Below are 27122 nucleotides of genomic sequence, written 5' to 3'. Positions count from 1 at the left end.
GTCCCTAATTTGCTGGGAAGTGGCGGTGCGGTCCCCTACGGCACTGCATAGGATCCTACGGTCTTGGCATGTATCCGTGTGTCGCTGCGGTCCGGTCCCAGGTCGACGGGCATGTGCACCTTCCGCCGACCACTGGCGACAACATCGATGTACTGTGGAGACCCCATGCCCCACGTGTTGAGCAATTCGGCGGTACATCCACCCGGCCTCCCGCATGCCCACTATACGCCCTCGCTCAAAGTCCGTCAACTGCACATACGGTTCACGTCCACGCTGTCGCGGCATGCTACCAGTGTTAAAGACTGTGATGGAGCTCCGTATGCCACGGCAAACTGGCTGACACTGACGGCGGCGGTGCATAAATGCTGCGCAGCTAGCGCCATTCGACGGCCAACACCGCGGTTCCTGGTGTGTCCGCTGTGCCGTGCATGTGATCATTGCTTGTACAGCCCTCTCGGAGTGTCCGGAGCAAGTATGGTGGGTCTGACACACCGGTGTCAATGTGTTCTTTTTTCCATTTCCAGGAGTGTATATAAACTTTTTCAAGTTCTGATTAGCAGCACATATGAATCAGAATTTCTCAAATTTGAAAATCAAAGAGATGCAGTACTTGCCTTAGGAACTGAATTGTGTGAAAATGCCATGAGTAACCTCAGTGATGCGTGCAAATATGGCATTCCTTTAAAGACAATAATCAAGAAAAGTATTCAAGTGCTTTCAAATATTTTATTAATAATTATCAAAACTCTTAAATGAAAACTGTGTTTCAAAGGAAATTGCTCAAACATTAGTAAAACAAAAAAGAGGAACTCATGAAGACATTGCAGCAAAAATCACAAAATGCAAAGTGGCCAAGCTGAGCAGCAAATAAATCCAACAGGTACTCAAAATCAAAGCAGTTCTAGCATATTACATATTGAGAGTGACTGGAATTAACTGCACATTGTTTAATACAATTCTGAGCTTTAGTTGCACCCTTCACTTATTATTGCTATGTAGCTTCTGTTTTGCAAATTATTATTAGTGTCCAAATATGCCATTTGTCTGTGTTGTGTAGTAGTTGTTTAGATTTGATTTTGGGTTGCATCTCCAAATTTTACTTCGTCATAGTACTTATTACATAATTTGTGACTTTAGTACCACTTTTTATATAAGTTTGAATATAGAAAAATACATAACAATATGACATTTCTTACGCAATTTAGAATCTATTTTACATTCATGAAGCTCGTAAATAATTTGTATTATGGTGCAACTGAAATACTTGGCCTAAGACTGCCGCCTTCTTGGTTTCTGTATTATAGTCTGATATATTGTAGGTGGTCTTGCAGCCACATGGCTGATGGGCTGATGGTGTGCCACTTTGATCAGCTGCACTCCCATTCACAGCCGGAAGCTACCAGATATTTGGATATGGTACTGATGAATCTGGGGCCAGCACACCACTCTCCCAGTTGTTATTGGATTTTTCGACCTTGGAGCCATTACTTCTCAATCAAACAGCTCCTCAGTTGGCATTCTGAGACAAATTGCACCCTGGCGGTACCAGTAATTGAACCTTATTCCCCTGCATAGCAGTCAGACACACTGGCCACAGAGCTACAGAGGTGGACTAATAATCATATGCACCTCAGTGTATTGTACAGTTAGTTATTATCTTTCAAATGAAAATATTTTTCAGATTTTTTGACTTACTCCACATCCATGAAGATAATTTCACTTCGAAATGACATGTAGGTTATGTGGAAAAGACTACTATATATTATTCATCTATCAGACTAACTCCTTCATCAGATGACACAACAAAACTCACACACATTCACACTAGCACAATTGAGATACACAGAGCTCCTGCCATCTCCGGGTGCTGAGGCCCAACTGCAACTGTCATATTTGGGTGCTGAGACCCAATTGGAACTGTACCTGAGGTTAGCTCACCATCACAGTTGGGTCTCAGCAGCCAGAGATGACAGTGGTTAAGTGCATGTGTGAGCCATGTTTGTGTCAATCAGTGTGAGTTCTGTTGTCTATGTCTGGGAAAATGGCTTACTCCAATAGTTGAAAAATGTGTGGCAGTCTTTCTCATTGGCCTATCTGCCTCTCAATGCCTCCTCTATGCAGTGAGTAGCAATCTACACTTTTTATATTGTTGTTATCCCATCCAACATCTTCCACTGTTTGATGTCACCATATGCATACCTATTTTGTGAGACCTCTTCATTATGAATCTATGGAACACAAAGCACATCTAATCTAATCTATATTATAAAAATTAAATGAACAATAACAATAAAATTAAATATATAAAAATTGAATGCTGTTTGTTGGTAAGTGCATCAATTGAGAAAGGTTGGACCAATTTGGATAATTAAAAAAAAAAAATGTTCGTTATAGTGTGAATAAGATTTTTAGGGAAAGTAAATTTGGAAAAGTAGTCCGGAAAATTTAAAAATTTTGGAAAATGGGAAAGTGCTTTTTTCTATGGGAATTTTTGTATGAATACAAGACCGTAACTCATGGATTGAATGATGGATATGTGTAATTCCATTTTTTTTTTCATTATGACCCTGGAAAAGTTTTTGGGAAAAAATATTTGTGACAGTTACAAAGGAAAGTCAGAAAAAGTGGACAAACTGCAAAAATCATAATTTTTATATCCTCTCTTGATCATAACTGATGACAGGAATGACATAGCCTAATTAGTTAATCCTTTTTTGTTTTGATTGTTATGCTCCCAGGGAGGAAATAATCAACTGAATGTTGTCAACTGAAAAAAAAAAAAAAAAAAAATTGTAAGATGTGAAGAAATATCTAGAAAAATACATTCCAGACTTAATTAAAATAAAATTTCATTTGTTTTTACTTTTGTGTTGTTTTGCAAACTATCCAACAAATGTAGTTATTTTATTTCTGTTTAAATTCCAATTTATTTTGCTCCTATGTGCAGACATGTCAGTTGACATTGATTATCAAGTTGCGAATCAAGCCAATTCGTTACATGGTGATGAAAAATTGATTCAGTTCTTTATTTTTAGTTGAACTGTGATTCTGTTATAATTTCGCTGCAGTTTTAAATGAAATGAATTAAGTTTTTGTCATTTTATCTCAAACAAATTTACAGATTTACTTATGAAATACTGTGAGCTTTGAAGTGACAAACAATTACACAGTAACAACAAAGCATCTATTTTCAATTGAATTGTGATTATTCGCATCACACGTCATGTAGTGATTGGCCACAACTGAACTGAACTGACACAATTTAATCACACTGCAATTCCAACAATAAGATGGAGCAATTTAGGTCACACAACTTGCAATACTATAAACCAACCAAATTTTTGATACAGTTGAGATGTAGAGCAACACGAAGAGTGAAATGAAATTGAATGGAATTGATTATTGCTGATGCATTCAGCATGGATGCAGGAAGAAGGGGAAAATGAAAAAGTGACATCATTGGTTAGTAGAAACGAATTGCATCACAATGCGTTTGGACAACGATGAAAGAAGAAAAAAAATCTGGCACTGGACAAATACTCATCAAGCTGTATTCTGTTACAAACTGACAACTGATTGCAGTGCAGACCAATCCATTGCTACTTAATCGATGATTGTTGTGTGCACACATTGTAAGGCATTCAGATACAGAAAGGAAACCCCTGGATTGTGTTATACAAGGGACAAAGGCAAACTGGAACCATTAGGCCACTGCTGGAGCTATAGTGCTCAGTAGTTTCTGGAACAGTAACAGATTTCACATGTTACCTGATTCAAATCCAGAAAAAAAAATTGGTGCAACAAATATGGCTTGGGGCAATCTCATGCCCACTTTCAAGTTAACTGCAACACAATCACTTTTCACACTATCTAATTTAATTTAATTCAATTTAATTTTATTCAATAAGGCAAATTTTGGAACAAAACTTTCTGTTTTGAGGTTGGACACATTCCAGGTACAATTTTGGAACAAAACTACGTGGTTTCAAGTTGATCACTTTACAGGTACATTACACATTTCCAGCATTTCAGTGTTGTAATGTGAATAGAATTCATGTTGCATGTAAAATTTACTATTGGCATACTTCTGAATTCCTCAAATTGAATATTCATGGCCACAATCATCAATAGATGCAACAATCACTCAAAAATACATTTTTTCCTCAGTTATTTTTTCACACATTTTCAACAATTTTCACAAATTCCCAAAACAATCTCAAAGAAATTTGAACAGAATAACATCTGGCACGTCATCTGTGGTAATCTTATATTAACAAGTAAGGAAAGTTTTGGCAGAATTTAATACTTTAGGAGTAAAGGAGACCACTTACCAAATAGCCAGAGTATTGAGTTGTCAACTATCTTTTGGAATAAATCCAACACATCTGTGCCCCTAGATTGTGCTGGACACACAATGCCTGGATTACATTTCAGCAATGTGTACAAGGCTGGATATGGGAGAGAAAGGTAGGAGGCAGTAAAACGGGTTGGGGGTGGGCAGCTAGAGGCCTGGAGGGGAGGCAACTTGTTTACTGGCTAGGAATGTGGAGGGACACGGGTAGGTGCAGGGTTTAATCAAGTTATACACGGGTAACAGAGTTGGCAGGTATGATTGGTCATTAATGTGACACGGGAACATGGATTGGAAGAGGGTTGCAGGACAGTGGAAGTGGACACTGTTGAGTAGGGGATGTGGAGACAGTGGGTTAATGGAGACTGAGATCAGGTGGGTTAATGAACCAAAGAATGTGTTGCAAGGATAACTCCCATCTGTGTAGTTCAGAAAAGCTGGTGATGAAGGGGAAGACCCAGATGGCTCAGGTTGAGAAACAGTCAGTGAACTTGAGCATTTGATGCTCAGCTATTTGTCATGTCACTGGGTGGTCAACTTTGTACTCAACCACAGTTTGGTCGTGACCATTCATTCTGGTGGACAGCTAGTAGGTTGTCAAACTGACATAAAAAGCTGCACAGTGATTGCAGCAGTGTTGGTATATGCCATGACTGCTTTCACAAGTTGCTCTGCCTCTGATGGGATGGGGTAAACATATGACAGGACAGTAATAGGCAGTGCTGGGTGTGTGGATTGGTAAGCCTCATACCTGGGTCTTCCAAATGGTTATGATCTCTGTGGCAGAGATTTGGTAGTAGGAGTGGCTTAATGACTGAACAATGTTGTGTAGATTGGATGGGCTATGGAATTCCACTTTGGGATGGGTGGCTAGGATGTTGGGTAGGACATTCCTCATTTCCAAGCCTAATGATAGATAATCAAAGTGTTGGTGAAAGATAAGGTTCAGTCATGATAATGTGTGATGAGGAGGTACTCATGTGTAGCTGATTCTTATTGGTGATGGGGAGATTAGAGGGTGTGTGAGGATATTGCAAAGGAAATCTGTTTGTGGACTAGTTTTGAGGAAGGGTAGGGGGTAGTGGACCCATTTTCCAAAAAAATATGTTGACAATAAAATGGTCATGATGCACACGGTTCCCAATGGATTTAGACATCAAGCCATTAAAGTGTAGGAACTGCTGGTGGATAATGGGTTCCATATGTATGGAGCTGTGGGTGGAGCAATCAGAGAGGAAGTGGTCAATGTCCAGAAAGGTGGCACATTGGCTTGAGGAGCATTAGGTGAACCAGATAAAAGAGAAGGTGTTGAGATTGTGGAGGAATGAGGAAGGTGTCTTGGTGTGATTCCAAATCATGACAGTATTGTCAGGCGTGATGTTGAGAGGAGATAAACATTAAGGGGGAAGCATAAGTCATTTCTAAGAGACAATTACTTTTACTCACTAAAACAATTATTAACTAAACACACACACACACACACACACACACACACACACACACACACATGTACACTGTATCTGTTTGTGTGTCTAAAGCCCATGTATGTACTAACAATGTATTACTGGATCAAAATGCTCCAATAAATGTTTGGAAAAAATTATCATTATTACTATTAGGTAAAAAATTTCTTGGTGGTAGCCATAGTTTCCAAGACAGAGCATTACTATTTAAAGTACACAGCTATTTATACAGTATTTGTCAGAAAGCCATAAAATATGAATTTCTATGTCCACACTCTGCAAACCCCTGCAAAATCCATGGCAGAGGATGCAGCCCATTGTACCAGTTATTAGTGCTTTTCCTCATTCCATACTTACTGGAGTACAGGAACAGTGGCCATTTAAATGCCTCTGCGCATGTTGTAATTAATAAAATTTTGTCCCCATGATCCCTATGGAAGTGATACATAGGGGGTTATACGTATAACAGTATGCATATAAATCTATATCTACATCTATATTCTGCAAACCACCGTGAGGTATGTGGTAGATGATATGCCCCATTGTACCAGTTATTAGGATTTCTTCTTGTTCAATTCATGTACAGAGTGTGGGAAGAATGATTGGATGCCTCTGTGCATGCAGTAATTATTCTAATCTTACCTTGACAATCCCCATGTGAGTGACATGTAGGTGGCTGTACTATATTACTAGAGTAATCATTTAAAGGCAGTTCTTGAAACTTTGTTAATAGACTCTCTTGGGATAGTTTACATCTCTCTTCAAGAGTTTTTCAGTTCAGTTCCTTCAGTATCACTGAGATGGTCTCCCATGGATTAAACAGACCTGTGACCATTCATGCTGCTCTTCACTGCATACATTCAACATCCCCTGTTAGCTAGAACTGGTTGCATGAGTGAATTTTAAGCAATCTCCTTTGTAGATTGATTGCACTTCTCCAGTATTCTACCAATAAACCAAAGTCTACCACCTGCTTTACCTACAACAGAACCTATGTGAGCATTCCATTTCATATCCCTACTAAGTGTTACACCCAGCTGTTTGTATGAGTTGGTCAATTCCAACATTGATATTGTAGTCATAGGATACAATGTTTTTTTCATTTTGTCAAGTGCAAAATTTTTCAGTTCTGAACATTTAAAGCAAGTTACAAATTGCTGCACCACTTTGAAATCTTATCCAGATCTGACTGAATATTTATGCAGCTTCTTTCTGATAGTACTTCATTACTGATGACTGCATCATCTGCAAAAAGCCTGATCTTACTATTAATATTGTCTGCAAGGTCTATAATATACAGCATGAACAGCAAGGACCCAACACACTTCCCTGAGGTACACATGCTGTTATACCAAAAATGGTTCAAATGGCTCTGAGCACTATGGGACTTAACATCTATGGTCATCAGTCCCCTAGAACTTAGAACTACTTAAACCTAACTAAACTAAGGACAGCACACAACACCCAGCCATCACGAGGCAGAGAAAATCCCTGACCCCGCCGGGAATCGAACCCGGGAACCTGGGCGTGGGAAGCGAGAACGCTACCGCACGACCACGAGATGCGGGCTGTTATTCCACATGTCTGTTCTGTCCTGATGGGAAACTGAAGTTTTCCATGCATTAAAATAACATCAGATGTAAACTAAAATAGAATATTGATCTCTAATTCATGTAATAATGATAATAGTGACACTTCTTACCAACTATATTGTCATAAGGAGTGTTGTAATTTGTCACACTGATAGATGTTGTTGTCATTGTGTAAATTGTTCCCCAGTTAAACACATCACCAATCTGTGAAAAAAGAAGATGTCAGTATGTTAGAAATAGGGACTACAATCAATTTCAATATTACAGCTAAATAACAAGGAGCTAGTAGACATATAGCCAGTGCTCTTAAAAAAGTGCCTTTCATTACATTAAAAAGATACTTATATGAAATATATTTTCATGCCCTCACAGCATCGCAGATATTCTCATAAGTAAGAGGATCTGATGTTCTCAGAAGGCAGGTCATAAACCTTTTTACGATGGTTGTCTGTAAATTAAGCTCTACAATGGTTTTTTTTCACATAGTACACAAAATTTTATTGCAAAACCAATTACAAATTCTGAAAGGTTGGCCTTTTAGCCATTTTTCAGTGTAATCCCCATCACACTGATACATTTTTTGAGACACTCCAGAAGCTTTTTCATACCCACATCATTCTAATCTCCCACCGACTCATGCAGGAAGGAATGAACAGCTGCCTTCACCAATGGGAATTATAATCTGTTGTCAGAACATATTCAGTACTTGTTGACACTCTCAATCTCTAATATTAGTGTGTACCAATACTTAAATTACTAATAAGTTCAAGTGGTCTTTTATCATTGTCTCTGTATCTGTGACAGCCTCTAAGGATGTGAATGAGATTATCAGATATATTTGTGTGTGATAGTGGCATCTGTATCCTGTTGGAGAGTTCTCTATGACCCATCTGCTCACATAGATATTGCTGCTGTGTACCAAGGCATTAGTAAGTGATCTGATGTACTACAGTCCACGTACTTACTGTTACAACCTGAACTAGCACAGGATAACACTTGTCACCTGAATGTCAGTAATATATATGATATGCATACAACTTTGTGTTCAGGGAAACCACAGCTGTGAATGAACATCTTGTGGAATGAAAACACAAAAAGTTGTATGTAAGATCCTTAATTTGAAACCACAACTGGTGTCATAGCTTATATCCATATCTTCAGCTGGGAATAAAAAATTGCATCATATGAGGCCCAAATATGCAGTAAATAGAAGGACCAGTAATAGTAATCCTTCAAATGAGTGTACAGTCAAACTGTAAATAGGCTGAATGGTGTTATACCTCAAAAACTGAACCAAAACCTAAATTCAGGAAGATCTCATCTGGCCTATTTGCAATTTCACTGTATGCTCACTTGACAGATTACTGTTATTTGGACAGTGAATGTTAGGTCTTCTATCCATCCTTAAATTTGGGTTTCATATGACATAAGTTACAAGATGAATAATGTAGGAAAAGACAGATTGCTACTCACTGTAAAGAAGATACGTCAAGATGCAGATATGCACGATTAAAAGACACTCTGTCTGCAAGTTGACGTGTCTTCTTCATGGTAAATAGCAATCGGTCTCTTCTTACATTGTTGATATTCCTGCCTGGAGTTTCCATTGTTTAATTAACAAGATGATTTAGACACAATTTATAGTTTATGTAATGAATGGCAACTGGGTGAAAAAGTAGAAAAATGTAAGTTAATGAGGATGAGTAGGAAAAACAAATACATAACATTCAGATACAGCATTAGGAGTGTCTTGATTGACCCAGTCATGTCATTTCAATATTTGGATACAACAATACAAAGCAAAATGAAATGGAATGAGCATGTGAGGATTAATGCAAGGGAGATGAATGGTTGGTTATGGTTTATTTGGAGAATTTTAGAAAAATGTTGTTCATCTGTAAAGGAGACTGCATATAGGTAGCTATTCTTGAGTACTGCTTGAATGTTTGGGATCTGCACCAGTTCAGATTAAAGAAAGAATTGAAGCAATTGAGAGGTGGGCAACTAGATTTGTCACCAGTAGATTCAAACAACACACAAGTATTAAGGAGGTGGTTTGAAAATTCAAATGGAAATCCATGAAGGGAATGTGATATTCTTTTTGAGGAATACTACTGAGAAAATTTAGAAAACTTTCATTTGATGCTGACTGACACACAAGTATTAAGGAGGTGGTTTGAAAATTCAAATGGAAATCCATGAAGGGAATGTGATATTCTTTTTGAGGAATACTACTGAGAAAATTTAGAAAACTTTCATTTGATGCTGACTGCAGAATGTTTCTACTGCCTGAACATACGCTTCGCATAATGACAATGAAAATAAGATACATGAAATTAGGACTCATACAGGTGCATATAGACAGTCATAATTTTTCTGTTACTCTATCTGAGAGAGGAACAGGCAAGGAAGTGGTTAGTGGTGATGCAAGGTACCCTCTGTCATGCACTGTAGGTAGCTTGCATAGTATGTATGTAGATGTAGGTGTAGAATTTACATTCCCAGATAAATATGTGACTTCAAGCTACAAAACCTGAGGTGGTTCCAAATAAATGATCTTATATACAACCATTTTCAGTGTGATGTCCATAATAAAAACGTACCTGATATATGTGGCAGTATTAGAATTTGTGTTCTCATTATACTCTTGAAACTGAGTCTCATGAAATATGGCATTTTGCATTTTGGGAGATGTAACACCCAAAATATCTGAATTAATGATCATTTAAGCTTAAAAAAGAACTTGACATTTTGTCCTGTGACATCATAGTCATATACCACCAAAATATGTGTCATTTGAAGAATTGAAAAGAAAAAAAGAAAAGAAACACTTTAAAACCTTACTTGAAAACTGTCTCTAATACAATTATTCATCAATGTTTTGTGTGTATATTTGTATGTGTGTGATTACAGAACCAGACTGTACTTTCAAATTAAATAACCTCTGGCAAATATTTGCGAACAACAGTTTAAGAAACTATTACAAAAGTGAATAATGTAAATGGTAACATCCATGTTTGATGTTTATACAAGGAATGATGTTAACCAAAAGACCATTCAACAGAGATCAAGTACGTGAAGGCAAAGAATGTAGATAGAATAAACAATTCAGGCCTTCTGTTGAGAAACTATTACAGTGATATAAGAAAATTGGAAGATCTTTTTGCCCTTAAGAACTGTTGACCCTCATTTTGAAATTTATGGGAAGTTTTGGATAACAGATAACACACTTTGATTTAAGGTCTTTCCACTTAACCATTTGGGTCACAAAAGGCATAGTTCTGTGAGTTCTTTGAACACTAAATTTCAGCATTGTTTAGTTAATGGTAGCAAGTTACATAATTGAGTCACTTTTTTTTCAGGACTTTTACTCATGAGAAATTACACTGATCTAAAATTATATGTGGACTGAGCATTTTCAACATCTCTCAGCTTAGAAAGTAATGGAATTCTAATGTTGGATACTGGTGTGTAGCTAGTTATCTGAATATCCCTCTGAAATCTGTCACTGCAATTACCAATAACACTGTGGCAATCTGTTTGTCCATTCAAACAAGGAAAATACAAAGCTCCAAAAACCTTTTGTAAACTTCAGACAGCTATCATTTCTAAAATTGTTTTCTGGGCCAACTATCAATATTTATTTTTTTAAATTTTTGCCACTGGAACTATTCTGTTATATAGAAAAATATCTGAGTCTTTGTTCTGAAGGATGGTACCTTTAGGGAATCATTTTCTGTTTTCAGACATTAATGGTCACTCAAGAGTTTTGTTTTGGCTGAGGAATTCCTCTGTAATCTTGATACAAAGCTAATGAAAGTTCCGTGAAATATTCCATGTCACATTATCACAACTGATATTTTTAGAAGTGCTGTGGTCTTCAGTGCACTAAATGTTAATAATTGTAAGAAACTGGAGGGACAAACAATTTAGGAAATCTATTAAAACAGTAGACTATGAACATAAATTTAAATGGAATTAACATTATGAGAGTTGAGAATGAGGAACTGTATTTTTGGAATACCCATGAACATATGCAGTGTTTTTATGATATTGCAATTTTACATACCTCTGTATCTGTAAGTGTCTCAAGGAATCCAACAGTTGACACATACTGGGTAAGACTGTTCCCAAAGGATGTCTCATACCAGAAATGTGGTGTAGTTAGATGAACCAGCCACTGATCAGCCATATTGAACAAACAATGAAGTGGCCAATAACCATCATTGTAGTTCTGTTCACTGTGAAATAATTTTAGTTAATTCATAAAATTCTTTCTATAGCTATCATTAAGTAAGATGAAGGAAATTTGTTGTTATTAATTGTCTTTGCAGTTTCTATCATGTAAAGATTATTTCAGTTAAAGAATACATAATGAAAATAGAAAGGAAGGTTGGTTTTAATTTAATGGGCAGTCATCAATGAAGTCATTGGGGATGGAGTAGAATTAATGAGTTTGTGATAATAATTTCACTTATTAAATATTAATATTTTAGCTAATATTTTTTATTTCAAGTTTTGTTCAACTTGAATTCATCATTACTATGAGTAACCTTACTTGAGAATAGGTCATGAAACACTCTTGATGAAGTGTATTAGAGAAAATGTTCCTGGCATGGTGACTGGAATATATGTGCTTGTCATGTGACTGGAATGTTGCAGATCTACTACAGGGCTTTTGCATGACAGTGCAGAAAAGGATGTGCAGGACACATACTATCAGAACATTTGGTAGATTGTAAGTGTTTAATGCCCAGTACAATCCATCTCTGAGATAGTGCAGCAAATGAAAAGCTCAGTCCTGCACAATTAATGGTGTACCATGACTACCTTCATTTGGGGAAAAATTACTGCAATCAGAGTAACCTGCCAAATCAACATTTTCATGACAGTGGTGCCTGTCAATAATCATGGATTGCAACAGTACAGCAAATCACTCACCAATTCAGTGCTGGATGTCAGCTGATGAGCAGCCATACCTAGTATATGTTGCAGAAGCCTCCACCCCACATGTGTACTTCTGGTCATAGGATGTGGAGATTAACACATGTTGTGCAAGAACACTGCAATTGGAAGCTCAATGCATGGAAATGATTGCTTGAACTGATAAGACATAGTGTCCATTGATATATATAAGTGGTGCAGCATGTAAAGCATGTGAGGTGATGGATTCTGCTAACTGACAGAGTGGATGGTTGAGATATTTGCTTGTTAGATATGGGTAGGTTTGGATGAGGGGGGGGGGGGGGAGAGGGAGGAGGGGAGATGTTTATCTAGTGACCCTGATACATCAGCAATTGACTACCATTGGCTGGTGATGTAAAAACCTCTGGACTGATCATGCATATTGGTTCATTATTCTGCTGCACCTTACAGATTATCTGTAGCTTCAAAAAGAAAATGCATCCACCATCTCTCCCAAATAGTGCCACAATAGTTTAAGAATCTCCATATGGACATAAGGATTCTTGATGCTCCATTCATCTCTTTCCCTAGATCATCTGAGATAAATCACACCGTGCAAATCTGGGACACCACCGAGTGTTAGAAGTGTGCTTTGCACCAAGCTCTTCCAATCTTCAGACATATGTGGTGGCATTGGAGTAGTGATGAATCAGTATAGTTTCCCAAAGCTTTCAGTGTCTAGTGGAGTAAAAAAGGTGGAGATATCTCAAATTTCAAGTAGCTCAAATTATTTAGTGAAACATCTTTCAGATGAAGAATATTTGAACATTGGAGTACCTCAAGGGAGTGTGTTAGGCCCAGTACTATTTCTTATTTATATTAATGACTTCCCACAGTGGGTAACACAAGGTGAAACAGTGTTATTTGCTGATGACAGCAATATAATAATTACAGACAGGACACCAGAAGTGTTAAATGTAAAAGCTGAAAACGCACTTATGGCAGTTCACAACTGGTCAAATAACAACAAAGTAACCCTTAATGTGAAAAAGACTAATAACATAAACTTCAGAAAAAACCAAATATGACAAAACTTAAAGTTCAAAATGAAACCATAGAGTGTGTAGCCAGTACAAAATTTTTAGGTATGTATGTTGATCAACAATTAAACTGGGATGAACATATTAGGATGCTTGGGAAAAAAATTAGCACAGCATGCTATGCCTTACGAATATTAGTCACTGTGTGCAATAGTTCACGCCAGAGAATGACGTACTTTGCACACATACATTCTATAATCTATAATAAGTTACGGAATAACATTCTGGGGTGCAAATGCCCAAAATGTGAAATATGTGTTCAGTTTGCAAAAACAAGCTGTCGGAATAATGAACAAGAGTCACAAAAGAGCACACTGCAGTGGGCTATTTAAAAAATGGGGTATTCTGACAATCCCAAGTGAATATATCTCGCAAACTACAGTTTTTATTCACAAAAATATTGAGCAATACTTAGCAAACAGCTGCATACATGATCACCAAACCAGAAACAGTACTTGCATGTACCTAGACAGAATGAATAAAACTAAAACCCAAATCACTATGTTTTACCAAGGTGTCAAGGTATGCAATAAATTGCCAAAAGAAATCAAAAACATAAAGGAACTCTGTAAATTTAAAGCATTCCTTAAAGAATATTTATTAAAAAATAGTTTTTACTCGATTAGAGAATTCATGCAGCTTAAAATTGGCATAAATAAATAATCAGGTTAATCAATTATAAAGTGGACGTTCTAGATTGTAATTTACCCATACAAGTATTAGAGGAGTCTTGTGATCTATTTCTTTTGATTGAAGCGGGTTCTTCTGCATTATGTAATTCAATGATAAATTGTGTGTGTAATATACATATATATATATATATTATGAATTTATCATATATAGCTTGTATTTAATTATCTTATGTGACAAAATAATGTACATATGTATGTAGAAAGACGACATCCATACAAAGAAATTGGTTTACGGATGAATAAATAAATAAATAAATAAAAATTAAATGATATCTCCCTTATATCACAATGACAAAGGGAGGTGCTAGACACTACTGAGTAGATATCTATAGTGCAGTCACTAAAGAGTGTTTAGCTCCAGAGACAGGACAATGGAGAATATTCTCACTTACAAAGAAGGACCTTGACTATTGTAATCTTCAATACATTTTTTATTTTTTTATTTTAAGTTTTTGGAACTCATGAATGCCTTACATCACTGTGAAAGTCATGTGCTATTATTGTTTGAAGCATATCCTAACAAATTTAATGAGTAAACCCTTACAGGCTTTCTGTATAATAAATCTTCTCTGTCAGTAAAAGCTGTGTGTAACCGTACTTTCTATTGCTGGGGGAATTATCACTACATGGTTTGTTCACTAACCAAAGTAAACCCCATGAATAAGTTGCTGTATCCAGCAGATCCAGTGATGATAAGGCAACTGCAGAATTAATAACAAGCTAATTGGGGTGCCACTGCCTACAACCCCCATCAGCTCAGGAGAGCAATGCCACCAGTGGGATCAAAACTACTGCTGAAAACCAATGAACTACAAATAAACAACCTGCCTATGACCTTCATAGGAGCTGCCACAGCCACTGTTCAATAGCTCTAAAAACATCTTGCAAGCTGGTTGCAGTACCTGGCCACATCCCCATTATGGACCTGTTCAACAGTCCTTGTAATCTGACTGCAGTACCTGCCCACATTTCCATTGTGGGCTTGATTTGGTCATTCCACAGACTTCAGTTATTGCACTTCAGCTACCAGCAGATGAATTTTTCTACATACATGGACATCAATAATCAGACATTGCCTTGTGTTATTCAGCCAGCCATCAACAATCCTTGAATTAGTGTTGCTTGGCACTGAATAGTCTTTCTTGTTTACTGTACAGAAAGCCATGTAGGCCTATAGTACTTTACATTTCAGTGTGAGCATGTCAGTGATATTCACCCAGTTCAACATTATTAGTGATGAGAATTTTTGGACTTAATGTTGTCACTACAGATGAACTTCTGACTCAGTTTCAACAGCAATTATAGTAATTGGAGCAGTAGTTGCAAGAACAGCAACAGTAGCAGCAATAAGTGCACACAAAGGAAAATGAATACCAGCAGGATGTTGAGACCCTACAAAAAACATATTTGTAGCCAGCTAATAGCAGTGCTACAGTAAATTTTTCCATCTGCTTTTGTGGCTTTTGATAAATATTTGGAAAATTCCAGTTTGCTTGCATCACCATCAACAGTATCTTTAAGTGTTTAAATTAACCTTGCCTTGATCTGCAGTGTTGTCACTCATATAGCTTCAGACAGTATTGCTCATTAGTGTGGGATCCGTACCAGATCGGTCTGACGGAGGAGATAGAGAAGATCCAAAGAAGAGCGGCGCGTTTCGTCACAGGGTTATTTGGTAACCGTGATAGTGTTACGGAGATGTTTAATAAACTCAAGTGGCAGACTCTGCAAGAGAGGCGCTCTGCATCGCGGTGTAGCGTGCTCGCCAGGTTTCGAGAGGGTGCGGTTCTGGATGAGGTATCGAATATATTGCTTCCCCCTACTTATACCTCCCGAGGAGATCACGAATGTAAAATTAGAGAGATTAGAGCGTGCACGGAGGCTTTCAGACAGTCATTCTTCCCGCGAACCATACGCGACTGGAACAGGAAAGGGAGGTAATGACAGTGGCACGTAAAGTGCCCTCCGCCACACACCGTTGGGTGGCTTGCGGAGTATAAATGTAGATGTAGATGTAGATGTAGACAAATAGAATGCTTTGCCCCAGTTGTAACTAGAAATTACCTTAGCGCATAAATTAAAACCATGTCCTGATACAAGTACATTATCTTTTATAAAAAAACAGTGCCCTGTTTTTTGCTTATTTTGCAGGAAAAAGAATACATGTAATGACTTCAAAGTTGGAATTCTTTCAGCATTGCAAACTCCGTGCTCTATCATATAGAGTGAGGGTTGCTGATCTCATTGGAATAAGCCACCATTGCCAGTTTGAGTGCTCCAACCCTCCACCCAAATAGGCCCTATACCAGTCATTGATCTGCAGTGTTGTCACTCATATAGCTTCAGACAGTAAAGTGAAATCCACAATGTTCAAATTACCAGACTCATTGTCAGATTAGACATTGGCTTTGGCACAAGCCTATGAAGTGTTAGTAGAATCAACTTGGGATCTTCATGATGCTTTGTAGGTGTCACTGTTAAACCAGTCACAACAGACAGTTCCAAAGCTCACCACCACTGCAAATCAACATGAACAGTAAGCCCTACAACATCATGCTTTCTATCATGGCAGTTTTGTTGATCTCAGTAACAAATCTGTCAATGACAAATTGTGATTTTTTGTCCTCCAGGGCCCATCATCACTGAAAGCCAAGTTGAACAGTACCTTCTACTGCATCAGGTATTCTTATCATGACAGTTTTGCTGATCTCAGAAATCAATGTCAGAATGCCATTTCCAGTCACTGCCCTTATGCCTTGATTGTTTTCAATTTCATTCATGGCAAGTCTGTTCCTTTAAAATAGTGGAATGCCCCTATTGACCTAAGGTAGGGCACTTATATTTCAATTAATATTACTTTGTGATTGACAGAACACAGTGGCAGGGAGTAATGTTGTCAGCGTGCATCCAGACATTCTTCACAAAGCACTGCATATACTTACAAAATGGGCACAGCTAGAACGTGGTGCTCAAGAAAGAACTATGACTGTATGGCGCCTGAACCCTTCCACACAACCAGTGGAAAGATCAATCACAAAGTAATTGTAATCGAAGTATAGATTCAGGCTGCTAGTAGGCAGCCAGGAATACAGCCACATCTCAAATCAGCACTACAAAGTTACAGGAAGTTATTGCCACAGTTACATCACACAAATGCTGTCCTAACAAATGTACCTGTGGGATGTGACCTTCCACAGTGGCCTTCCATTAATAAGGAAACAGTGACTCACAATCCAGTACTACAAAAACTATGTGAAAAATTCAGTTTTTTAAACTAAATAGATGTTATCAAACTGAACCAGGATGAACACATCCAACATGGATTACATACAGACAGGAACACTAAATTAAGGTTAACAAATGAAATAAAAGGTCTCTGTGCCCTATTCAGCAACAGCAAGGAACCAATAGCCCTAGATTATAATCAAGAAGGTTTTTTTTTTTTTTTTTTTTTTTTTTTTTTTTTTTTTTTTTTTTTTTTTTTTTTTTTTTTTTTTTGAGAAAGTAAACATTACAGCAGTGATCAACCAGACAAACTAGATGTTTGCAAACCCTGTGTACTATGCAGACACTATATTGTGACAGTTTTCGGTGGGGAATGGTTTGAACAATGGCTGCATAAGATACCAGTAGAGGTCAGCATTAAACCACCACTGCCAACCACAGCAAACAATTGCGCTGTAGCCATTACCAAATTATTCCCTCACATCACTCCTCTCCTCTCAGGCAGTCTAAGTTCTCATATGCCGTTGGTCACAGCCAACTGCTACAATATAGTGTCTGCATAATAAATAATGTAATCACATATAGGCCTACAGAAGATAAGTATGACAGTGAAGATAATTTTGGTTCTACTCTCAGAGAATGCAGCATCTCCCACAAACATATAAAGAGAGAAGTAGCCCAGATGCCACTTAAGATGATACATCTAAATGTGCAGTACCAACAGTATAAGGAAAAAGATAGACAGCTACTCAGTGTGAAGATCACCCACTGAGTTGCAGACAGGCACAGTGAAAAGACTGTTTGTTACACATTTAGTTTTCAGCCAAAGCCTTCTTCAAAAAAGGGAACACACACACACACACACACACACACACACACACACACACACACACACATATCCAACAGCTTGGACTGGAATTCTGGTCTGAGCTGCCAGAGAACTGATTTAGTTAAAGAAACTTGCAGTTATTGAGAGTTATTGAGCAATGTAATGAAGAGGGAACATTAGAAGTGAATGGTACTATAATTTATCTAAAAGATCATGACACCAATATAGTGAAACATGAAGTAATAGGAACATATAGACCACCTTGAGCAGATATAATCAATTTTCTCAACAGTTTCAATATCATAATTAGGTAGACTGATTCTAAAGACCTCACTGTACTTCTGATGCATCCTCCAGCAATATAGTTAACACGAAACTTATACTAACTTTGTACAATCTTAGCAACATAGTTTCCATGTACAGCATGATCTCAGCTTTTAGTTCTAATAGGATAGATTACGTGAGGATTAACAAAACTGCTGAATACACTGTTAAATATAGTAACACAAATTTTTATTACCCAGACCACCTTGCACAACAGGCAGAACATACAAAATTGGCTCCTAAAATAATAACAAAATCTATTGAAAGGAAATGAACTTGGATAACAGTAACATTAACTCTCTTAAAATTAAACTAGCTGCAGAGAGATGCAATACAATGTGCCATGCTGAAGCAACAGATGAAAAATGGGATGAGTTTTACACTATTCTACTGAGACACTTTGATTCTTGCTGCATCATTAAAGAAATGCAGACAGGGCTAACACACACTCAGAATGGATGAAATAACAAATTCAGACTTCCAACCAACCTGCAAAAATAAACGGGACTGCATATTTTCAAACAAAAATATGACACAGCTAAAAAAGACTTAAAAGTAGAACTTTCAAATCTTAGAAAACTGGTCCATGGTACAGAAACATCACAGTCCACTAACATAAGCAAGGTCTCCTGGAAACTACTGAATAAGTATCAAAAAACTTTAAAAGTGATGGAAAACTCCTATGCATTATACAGGATGATAGTATTATAAAAGACCAAGAAACCACATGTATCCTTTTTAATAAACATTTCATAATACCAACAGGAAATCCAACATACCAAACCATGTCACTGAAACAGTGGCTTTTGAATTTGATGAAGTTAAGGAAAATGAAATAAGCAAGATACTCCTCACATTAAAGAACAAACACTTAATTGGATGGAATTGTATGTCAAGTGCTGTAGTTAAGAAATGCATAAAGGAAATAGTTAAAACCACTAACATACCTCATAATTAGAGTAAACATGTTTCCAAATAGTCTAAAACAAGCATTGTTAAACCAGTGTATGAGAAGGAAAGTAGAAAAGAGGCTTCAAACTACACCCGAAATTGTTGATCCTTACCTTTAGTTAAGTTTTCTGAATGGTTGTCCTTTCCCAGCTCTCTGTTTATTTAAAAAACATTCTTAACAGAAACAAAGTATGGTTTTAGAAAGATTGCTGCATGGCAACTGCAGTTACAGAATTTCTCTGTAAAACTTAATCCTCATAGAGAAGGAATGAAGATGACAAGCATATTATTACTAAATCTCAACAAAACAACCATGGTCTAGGGGTAGTGTTTCTGCTTAGTAGTCAAACTTTCCTCTGGCCCATGATCAAAACCCACCACTGCCTAAATTCTGATTAATAGTCAGCATTGGTAGCCAAAGACTTCTGGCATAAGAAGTCACCCTCATTCTGTCAACAGCCTTGTCAAAGAAGGCAAAGGAGTGACAGAGGTAAGGGTACTGTCTTGTCTTCAGGGTTGGAAGCACTCCTAAAGGCAGAAGAACAAGCAATGACCAATGGCATAAGGATGCAGAAGGCAAACCACTGCATTAAAGACACATAATGTGTACTCACAGGACAAGCAGCCTGATGATCTCTCCATTGGCAAAAGATTCCAGAATATCCCCCATTTAGATCTCCGAAAGAGGCCTGCCAAAGGAGAGGTGGCCATGAGAAAAAGATTGAATAACCAATGAAAAGATAATGTTCTATGAGTTGGGGTGTGGAATGTCAGAACCATGAATATGGGAGGGAAGCTAGAGGATCTGAAAATGGAAATGCAATGGCTTAGTCTAGATATAGTTGTGGGTCAGTGAAGAGAAATGGAAAGAAGACAAGGATTTCTGAGCAGATGAGTATAGAGTAACATCAACAGCAGCAGAAAATGGTATAATGGGAGTAGGACTTATTATGAACAGGAAAGTAGGGCAAAGAATGTGTTACTGTGAAAAGTTCAGTGATAGGCTTGTTCTTATCAGAATTGACAGCAAACCAACACCAACAATAGTTCAGGTATATATGCTGACATCACAAGTTGAAGATGAAGAGACAAAGAAAGTATATGAGGATAGGGCAAGGAGTACAAGAAATGGATTTGGGACAAGGAATGAGAGAGGAGAAAGACTAATTGAGTTCTGTAATAAGTTTCAGCTAGTAATAGTGAATACTCTGTTCAAGAATCACAAAAGGGAAGGTATACTTGGAAAAGGCCAGGTGATACAGGAAGATTTCAATTAGATTCATCATGTTCAGACAGAGATTCTGAAATCAGATACTGGATTTTAAGGCATACCCAGGAGTAGATATAGTCTCAGATACAATGTAGTAGTGATGAAGAGTAGGCTAAAGTTTAAGAGATTAATCAGGAAGAATCAATATACAAAGATGTGGGATACAAAAGTACTAAGTAATGATGAGATATGCTTGAAGTTCTTTAAGGCTATAGATACAGCATTAAGGAATAATACAGTAGGCAGTACAGTTGAAGAGGAATGGATATCTCTAAAAAGGGCAACCCCAAAAGTTGGAAAGGAGAACACTGGTATACATAAGGAAACTGCAAAACAATGGGTAACACAAGAAAGACTTCAGCTGATAGATGAAAGAAAGAAGTACAAACATGTTCAGGGAAATTTTGGAATACAGAAATACAAGTCACTGAGGAATGAAATAAATAGAAAGTGCAGAGAAGCTAAGATGAAACGGCTGCATGAAGCATGTGAAGAAACTGGAAAAGAAATTATTATCGGAAAAATTGATTCCACATATAGAAAATTCAAAGCAACCTTCGGTGAAATTAAAAGCAAGGGTGGTTACATTAAGAGTGCAATGAAAATTCCATTGTTGAATGCAGAGGAGAGAGTGGATAAGTGGAAAGAGTACACTGAAGGCCTCTTTGAGGAGGAAGATTCATGTGATGTGACAGAAGAAGAAACTAAGTCGATTTAGATGAGATAGGGAACCCAGTATTAGAATTGGAATTTATGAGAGCTCTGCAGGACTTAAGATCAAATAAGACAGAAGAGATAGATGACATTACATCAGAATTTCTAAAATCGTTGTGGGAGTGGCAATAAAATGACTATTCACACTGGTGTGTAGAATGAATGAGTCTGGCAACATACCTTCTGACTTTTGGAAAAAATATCATCCACAAAATTCTGAAGACTGTGAGAGCTGCCAAGTGTGAGAATTATTGCACAATCAGCTTAACAACTTATGCATCTAAGTTGCTGGCAAGAATAATATACAGAAGAATGGAAAAGCAAATTGAGGATGTGTTAGAAGACACTCCGTTCAGCTTAAGGAAAGGTACAGACATCAGAGAGGCAATTCTGATGTTGCGGTTGATAACAGAAGCAAGAATGAAGAAAAATCAATACATGTTTATAGGATTTGTTGACCTGGAAAAAGGGTTTAACAATGTAAAATGATGCAAGATGTTCAAAATTCTGAGAGAAATAGGAGAAAACTGTAGGGAGAGATGGGTAATATGCAATATATACAAGAGCCAAGAGCGAATAATAAGAGTGGAAGACCAAGTACAAAGTGCTCGGATTAAAAAGAGTGTATACAATGAAGTAGTACATTGAAGGAGCAATGAAGGAAACAAAAGAAAGGTTCCCGAATGGAATAAAACAAACAAACCTTTAACCATTCATGCTGTCCTTCTCTGTATATGTTCAATGTCCCCTGCTAGTCCTATATGGTATGGGTCCCAAACACTTCAGCAGTATTCTAGCACTGATTGCACTTCCCCATTATTCTACAAATAAACTGAAGTCTACAACCTGCTTTGCCCACAACAGAACCTGCGTGATCATTCCATTTCATATCCCTGCAAAGTGCTACAACCAGGTAATTGTATTAGTTGTCCAACAGTGACTCATTGATATGATAAACATAGGATACTATGTTTTTTTTCATTTTGTCAAGTGCAAAATTTTACATTTCTGAACATTTGAAGCAAGTTCCCAATCTCTGGACCATGTTGAAAGCTTATCAAGATCTGAGTGAATATTTACGCAGCTTCTCTCAGATAGTATTTCATTATAGATAATTGCATCATCTGCAAAAATCCTGATTTTACTATTAATCTTGTTTGCAAGATCATTAATATACAACACGAACAGCAAGGGTCTCAACACATTTCAATGCAGCACACTCAAAGTTACTTCTACATCTGACAATGACTCTCTGCTCTACATCTGACAATGACTCTCCTCCCTATCAAAAAGTCCTCAATCCAGTCACAAATTTCACTTGATTCCTATATGATAGTACTTATGACAATAAGCATAGGTGTAGTATTGAGTCAAATGATTTTTGGGAATCAAGAAACACTGCATCTACCTGGTTGCTTTGTCCCAAAACATTCAGTATGTCATGTGAGAAAAGTGCACACTGGGTTTCACATGATGGATGTTTTCGTGTTCAAGATACCTCATTATGTTACAGCTCAGAACATGTTTTAAGATTCTAAAACAAATCAATATAAACGATATTGAATGCTAGTTTTGTGGATCACTTCTAATACCCTTCTTGTAGGCAGGTGTGACCCTTTTGTTCAAGGGATCAACTAGTATCTGATAAGAATCAGAATCAGAATTTTTATTGTCCCATAACATACACAGTTAAATCAGAGATTTAAAGTACAGTAGACTCATCAACACTGTAATTGGCAGACATAGTTCTAAGCCAAATATTAAAAATTATATACTATGGAACAATTTATGCATTTCTTAGTTGATAGTATTGCACTGTGGGGGCTGTGCAGTGACCTGCAGCTGAACAGAATATTAGTATTACAGAAGACAGCAATTACGTTAATTCATGGACTAAGGTTCAGAAAGTCCAATATATTCCTTATATTTGTACAAAATTAGTATATTTTTTGCGAATAGTAAAAGCAGAGTAAATAAGTGCAGTGAGACATATAATTATGACACTAGAAGTGAGGGTAACTACTTCAGGCAGAGGACAAAATTAAAAATAACTGACATATTAATGGGCAGATAGGGTTCAACAAGCTGTCAAATACTATAAAAACATGTGAAGCAAAACTGTTAAAAGGTGCCCTCATAAATAACTGTTTGTATTCACTGAGTGAATTCTAAATTACATGTCCTCTTTTGCAACATGTAATGTCTTTAGAATATTAAGATGAGTATGTGTACTACTACTATATGTGCTGTTTATATTATTTTATTACACAACCTATGAATGATATTTTCAAATGTCATCAGCTTGATAACAACAGGCAAAAAATGTAAATAAATAAAAGTTTATTCCAATTGAAACTACTTACAACACCGTATGACCTTTACCTTAGAAGTTAATGATTGATCTTCTAGCAAGCTCTCAGTCTATAAATATCTGACAGGATACTAGTTCCCCTATGTTTTTCAAAGATTTGGATAAATTCTTTGGGTTAGGGTCACCAAGCCTAACAACCTCACAATATAAACTAATCAATTACGGTGGTCAACAGCTACCTATTACAGGGAGTTTCTCTATGAGTGCAACGTATAGACAACAGTGTATTGCTTAATATTTCTTCCACTGCAGGAAATGTTTTTGGCCTAACTGCCTTTACAGTGATTGGTTTTTTGGTGTAAGAAAATGTCATCCTAATAGCCAAAGCTATCATTTTTTTGTGATCTAAATATATGCAAAGAATCTGAGTGGCAGTTTCCACTTGAACTTTTTCCACCACCTCCTCCTTCTTCTTCTTGCATTCACCTAATTCCACACATGCTTCAAAACTAAGTGAGGATGAACTAGACAAGTTGCAAGAATTTAAAGTCATGCAATCTGTAGGTGCCTGCTCCTATGGGTTTGGTAGTCATTCATAAGACTAACAGAGAGCTCCACTCTGTGCAGACTTCCACAGTTAATTCTCAATTAGTAGTGGGTCATTATCTGTTGTTGTGATCTTACCTTTTTTTATAATATTAAACTGCCTGATGCAAATCTTCCATTGCCACTTATGGCATTTATTGGTAATGAATACACTTTTTGGATTATATAGGTATAAGTGCTCACTATTTGATATCATTAGTACACTAACAATGGTCCAATATTTGCCTGAACAATTATTCCACCCTTTTCCTCTCTGCAAGGATTGTCTTAGTAGCAATGTTGTTATGGGGGCTATCCATCAAGAATGTACAAGTCCTACTTACTATTTCTGTGTATTTCACAGCTGATATAATATTTCCCAAGATAAAGCCATGCAAGGAAGTAGCCAAATTCATATGGTCATCAGTGCACATTCATACTTTACTCTAGTTAAAGTTGACCCTCAAGTCAATTGCATGCAAAGCTACATATTACCCAAGGAAGAAGACTTCCATGTAATGAAGGGGCATAACTTAGAGGAAGATGAAAAAAGGGCAAACATAGCATCGCCACTGACTCAAAAAAAAAAAAAATAAATAAATAAATAAAAAAACTCTTGTGTGTTCAGAAAAATTATTTTCAGAGTGAACATTTAGTCCTTTCCATCAGCTGTGCACTGCACTGGTTTCATATTTATCTGTATTCCACTCATTGTGGTTTGCAAACTGTTGATAGTGGTTTAATGGGAGCTAATACCCCTAGAAGAATGTCCCAGAGACTGCAATAAGATTTTGAATGTATACAGAGAAGGGCTGCACATATAGTGACAGGTTTGTTTGATCAATGGGAGTGTGTCATTAGAGATGCTGAAAGAACTGAACTGGCACAGTCTTGAAGACAGACATAAAGTATCCCAAAAAAAAGCCTACTTACAAAGTTTCAGGAACAAGGTGTAAATAATGAATCTACGAATACAGTAAAAACCTCTTCATACAGCTTCTGTAAGGAACATGGAGACAAGATTAGATTAATTACAGCATTAACAGAGGCATTTAGATAGTAGTTCTTCATATGTTCGATGTGTGGTAGAATGGGAAAAAACCCTAAGAAATGGTACAAGGGACATATCCTTTTCACTTAACAATGGTCTGCAGAGAATAGATGTAGATGTATTCAAATTAACATTGTTAGCAGATCATATACTGACCTATCACCAAACACATATAAATTCCATGGCCTAGGTTTGACTGTCAATGAGCCTAGAACTGGGTTTGACACATAGGAGGTTTCAGAGGAGTTACCACAAGCTGTACTAGCATTCTGTGTCACAGAATTGCAGGTATCCCACCTTTACAGCCCACAACCCTTTTATGGCTGGTATATTTTGCTCTCTACATCTTTATCTATGTGCATATTCAGCCAACCACAGTGAAGTGAATTACAGAGGACAATGAGCATGGTACCATGTGTTAAGGTTCTTTCCCATTCCAACTGCATAAGGAGTGTGGAGAGATTACCTGTTTAAATACCTCTGTACATTAGTTCTGACCTAATCTTCAATGTCCCTAAGGGCATGATGCATAGGGGGATGGATAATTTCTCTAGATTCTTCATTTAATGCTATGTCAAATGTTGGTTGTGTGACCAGCTACTCAAACATCCCAATCCAGCTTTATGCTCTTGTTTTCTGCTTCATCAACATATCTCAACATCATGCTGCTGATTACCAAAGGCATTGAGTATCAAGTAATCCTGTCACTGCTACTCCATCTGCATGTACTGAAAAATTTTCACCAAAGTCATTGTGGAATTGCAGAATGAAGAGGCTGGCCTGCACCATACCTATTGGCTTGGCATGGATGTTGGCATCATTAAAATCATTTGAGTATATTTCAGTTGTGACCATAACCAGGTAACCCCCCACCCCCCTCCTTCCTCACAGGTCTTCAGACATTGGCCATCTGGTACAAGGTCATGACAGAACGTATATATTGGTTTTCAATCCTGTTTCTTAACACCGTGTTGTTGCTAGTAGTAATTGCTTTTTTCCAAATTCCTGCATCTTGTGAACATGCATAGCATATTCTCTACAGCCAGATTAGTCATGCCAAAACATTTTGCCCTCATATGCCTTCTCCATTTGTTGGTATCTAATAATGGAGAAACACGTGAACATGCAGAACAGTCTGAAACCAGAAGAGCCACATTGTCAAAAAAAATTTGCCATCAAATGTGTTGACATCTGTTTTATTTTCATTTATTTATTTAGCCATCTGTAGAAAATACTTAGTATGTAGATATTGTCCAAATTTAGCATTAGAAGAAAAAGGAAAAAAAAAAACACACACACACACACACACACACACACACACACACACAGACAGATTATATACACATGGTTCAGGTGCCCCTACTGATGTCACATTATGCAACCTGCAATGTAATATCTAGCCTTCAAATACTGTGTGCAAGGTTTTCATTCTCTGACTTGCTACATGCAAACTATTAGTCCTACGGAAAAAATTACAGGATTTTTTAAAATTTCATGTAGTTAAATTTTGTACTGAGATATGTTTCTACTGACGGCCAAGGATTTCACATTATTAAAGAAAAACCTAAAAAACTGACCTTCAAGTAAACATCCACCCCCATACTCATCCCTCACATCAGGGTTTCTAGTATGCTGTTCACAACACTTGCTTCCACCATTATAAAAAAATTTCCAGCTTCACGAACTATTTCCAATATTTGATTTTTTTTTTTGTCTCTATTGATTTGACTACTTCATCACCAGAATAGTTGGCCGTTTT

General features: G+C 37.1%; 1 protein-coding gene across 2 annotated transcripts in view; it reads right to left on the bottom strand.

Annotated features, from left to right (window-relative positions):
• Nucleotides 1-27122, bottom strand: part of LOC126484832 (aminopeptidase Ey-like) — a 243462-nt gene that overhangs the window by 98354 nt on the left and 117986 nt on the right. For both annotated transcript variants that reach the window (XM_050108430.1, XM_050108438.1), the window contains exons 8-9: nucleotides 11476-11647; nucleotides 7517-7610 (exon numbers count right to left, since the gene is read on the bottom strand). In XM_050108430.1, the coding sequence (XP_049964387.1) occupies nucleotides 7517-7610; nucleotides 11476-11647 (266 nt within the window). The remainder of the gene's footprint in view (nucleotides 1-7516; nucleotides 7611-11475; nucleotides 11648-27122) is intronic.

The sequence above is a fragment of the Schistocerca serialis genome, chromosome 1 (genome assembly GCF_023864345.2).
Source record: "Schistocerca serialis cubense isolate TAMUIC-IGC-003099 chromosome 1, iqSchSeri2.2, whole genome shotgun sequence".
Lineage (NCBI taxonomy): Eukaryota > Metazoa > Arthropoda > Insecta > Orthoptera > Acrididae > Schistocerca > Schistocerca serialis.
This window is presented reverse-complemented; position numbering and strand designations above follow the sequence as displayed.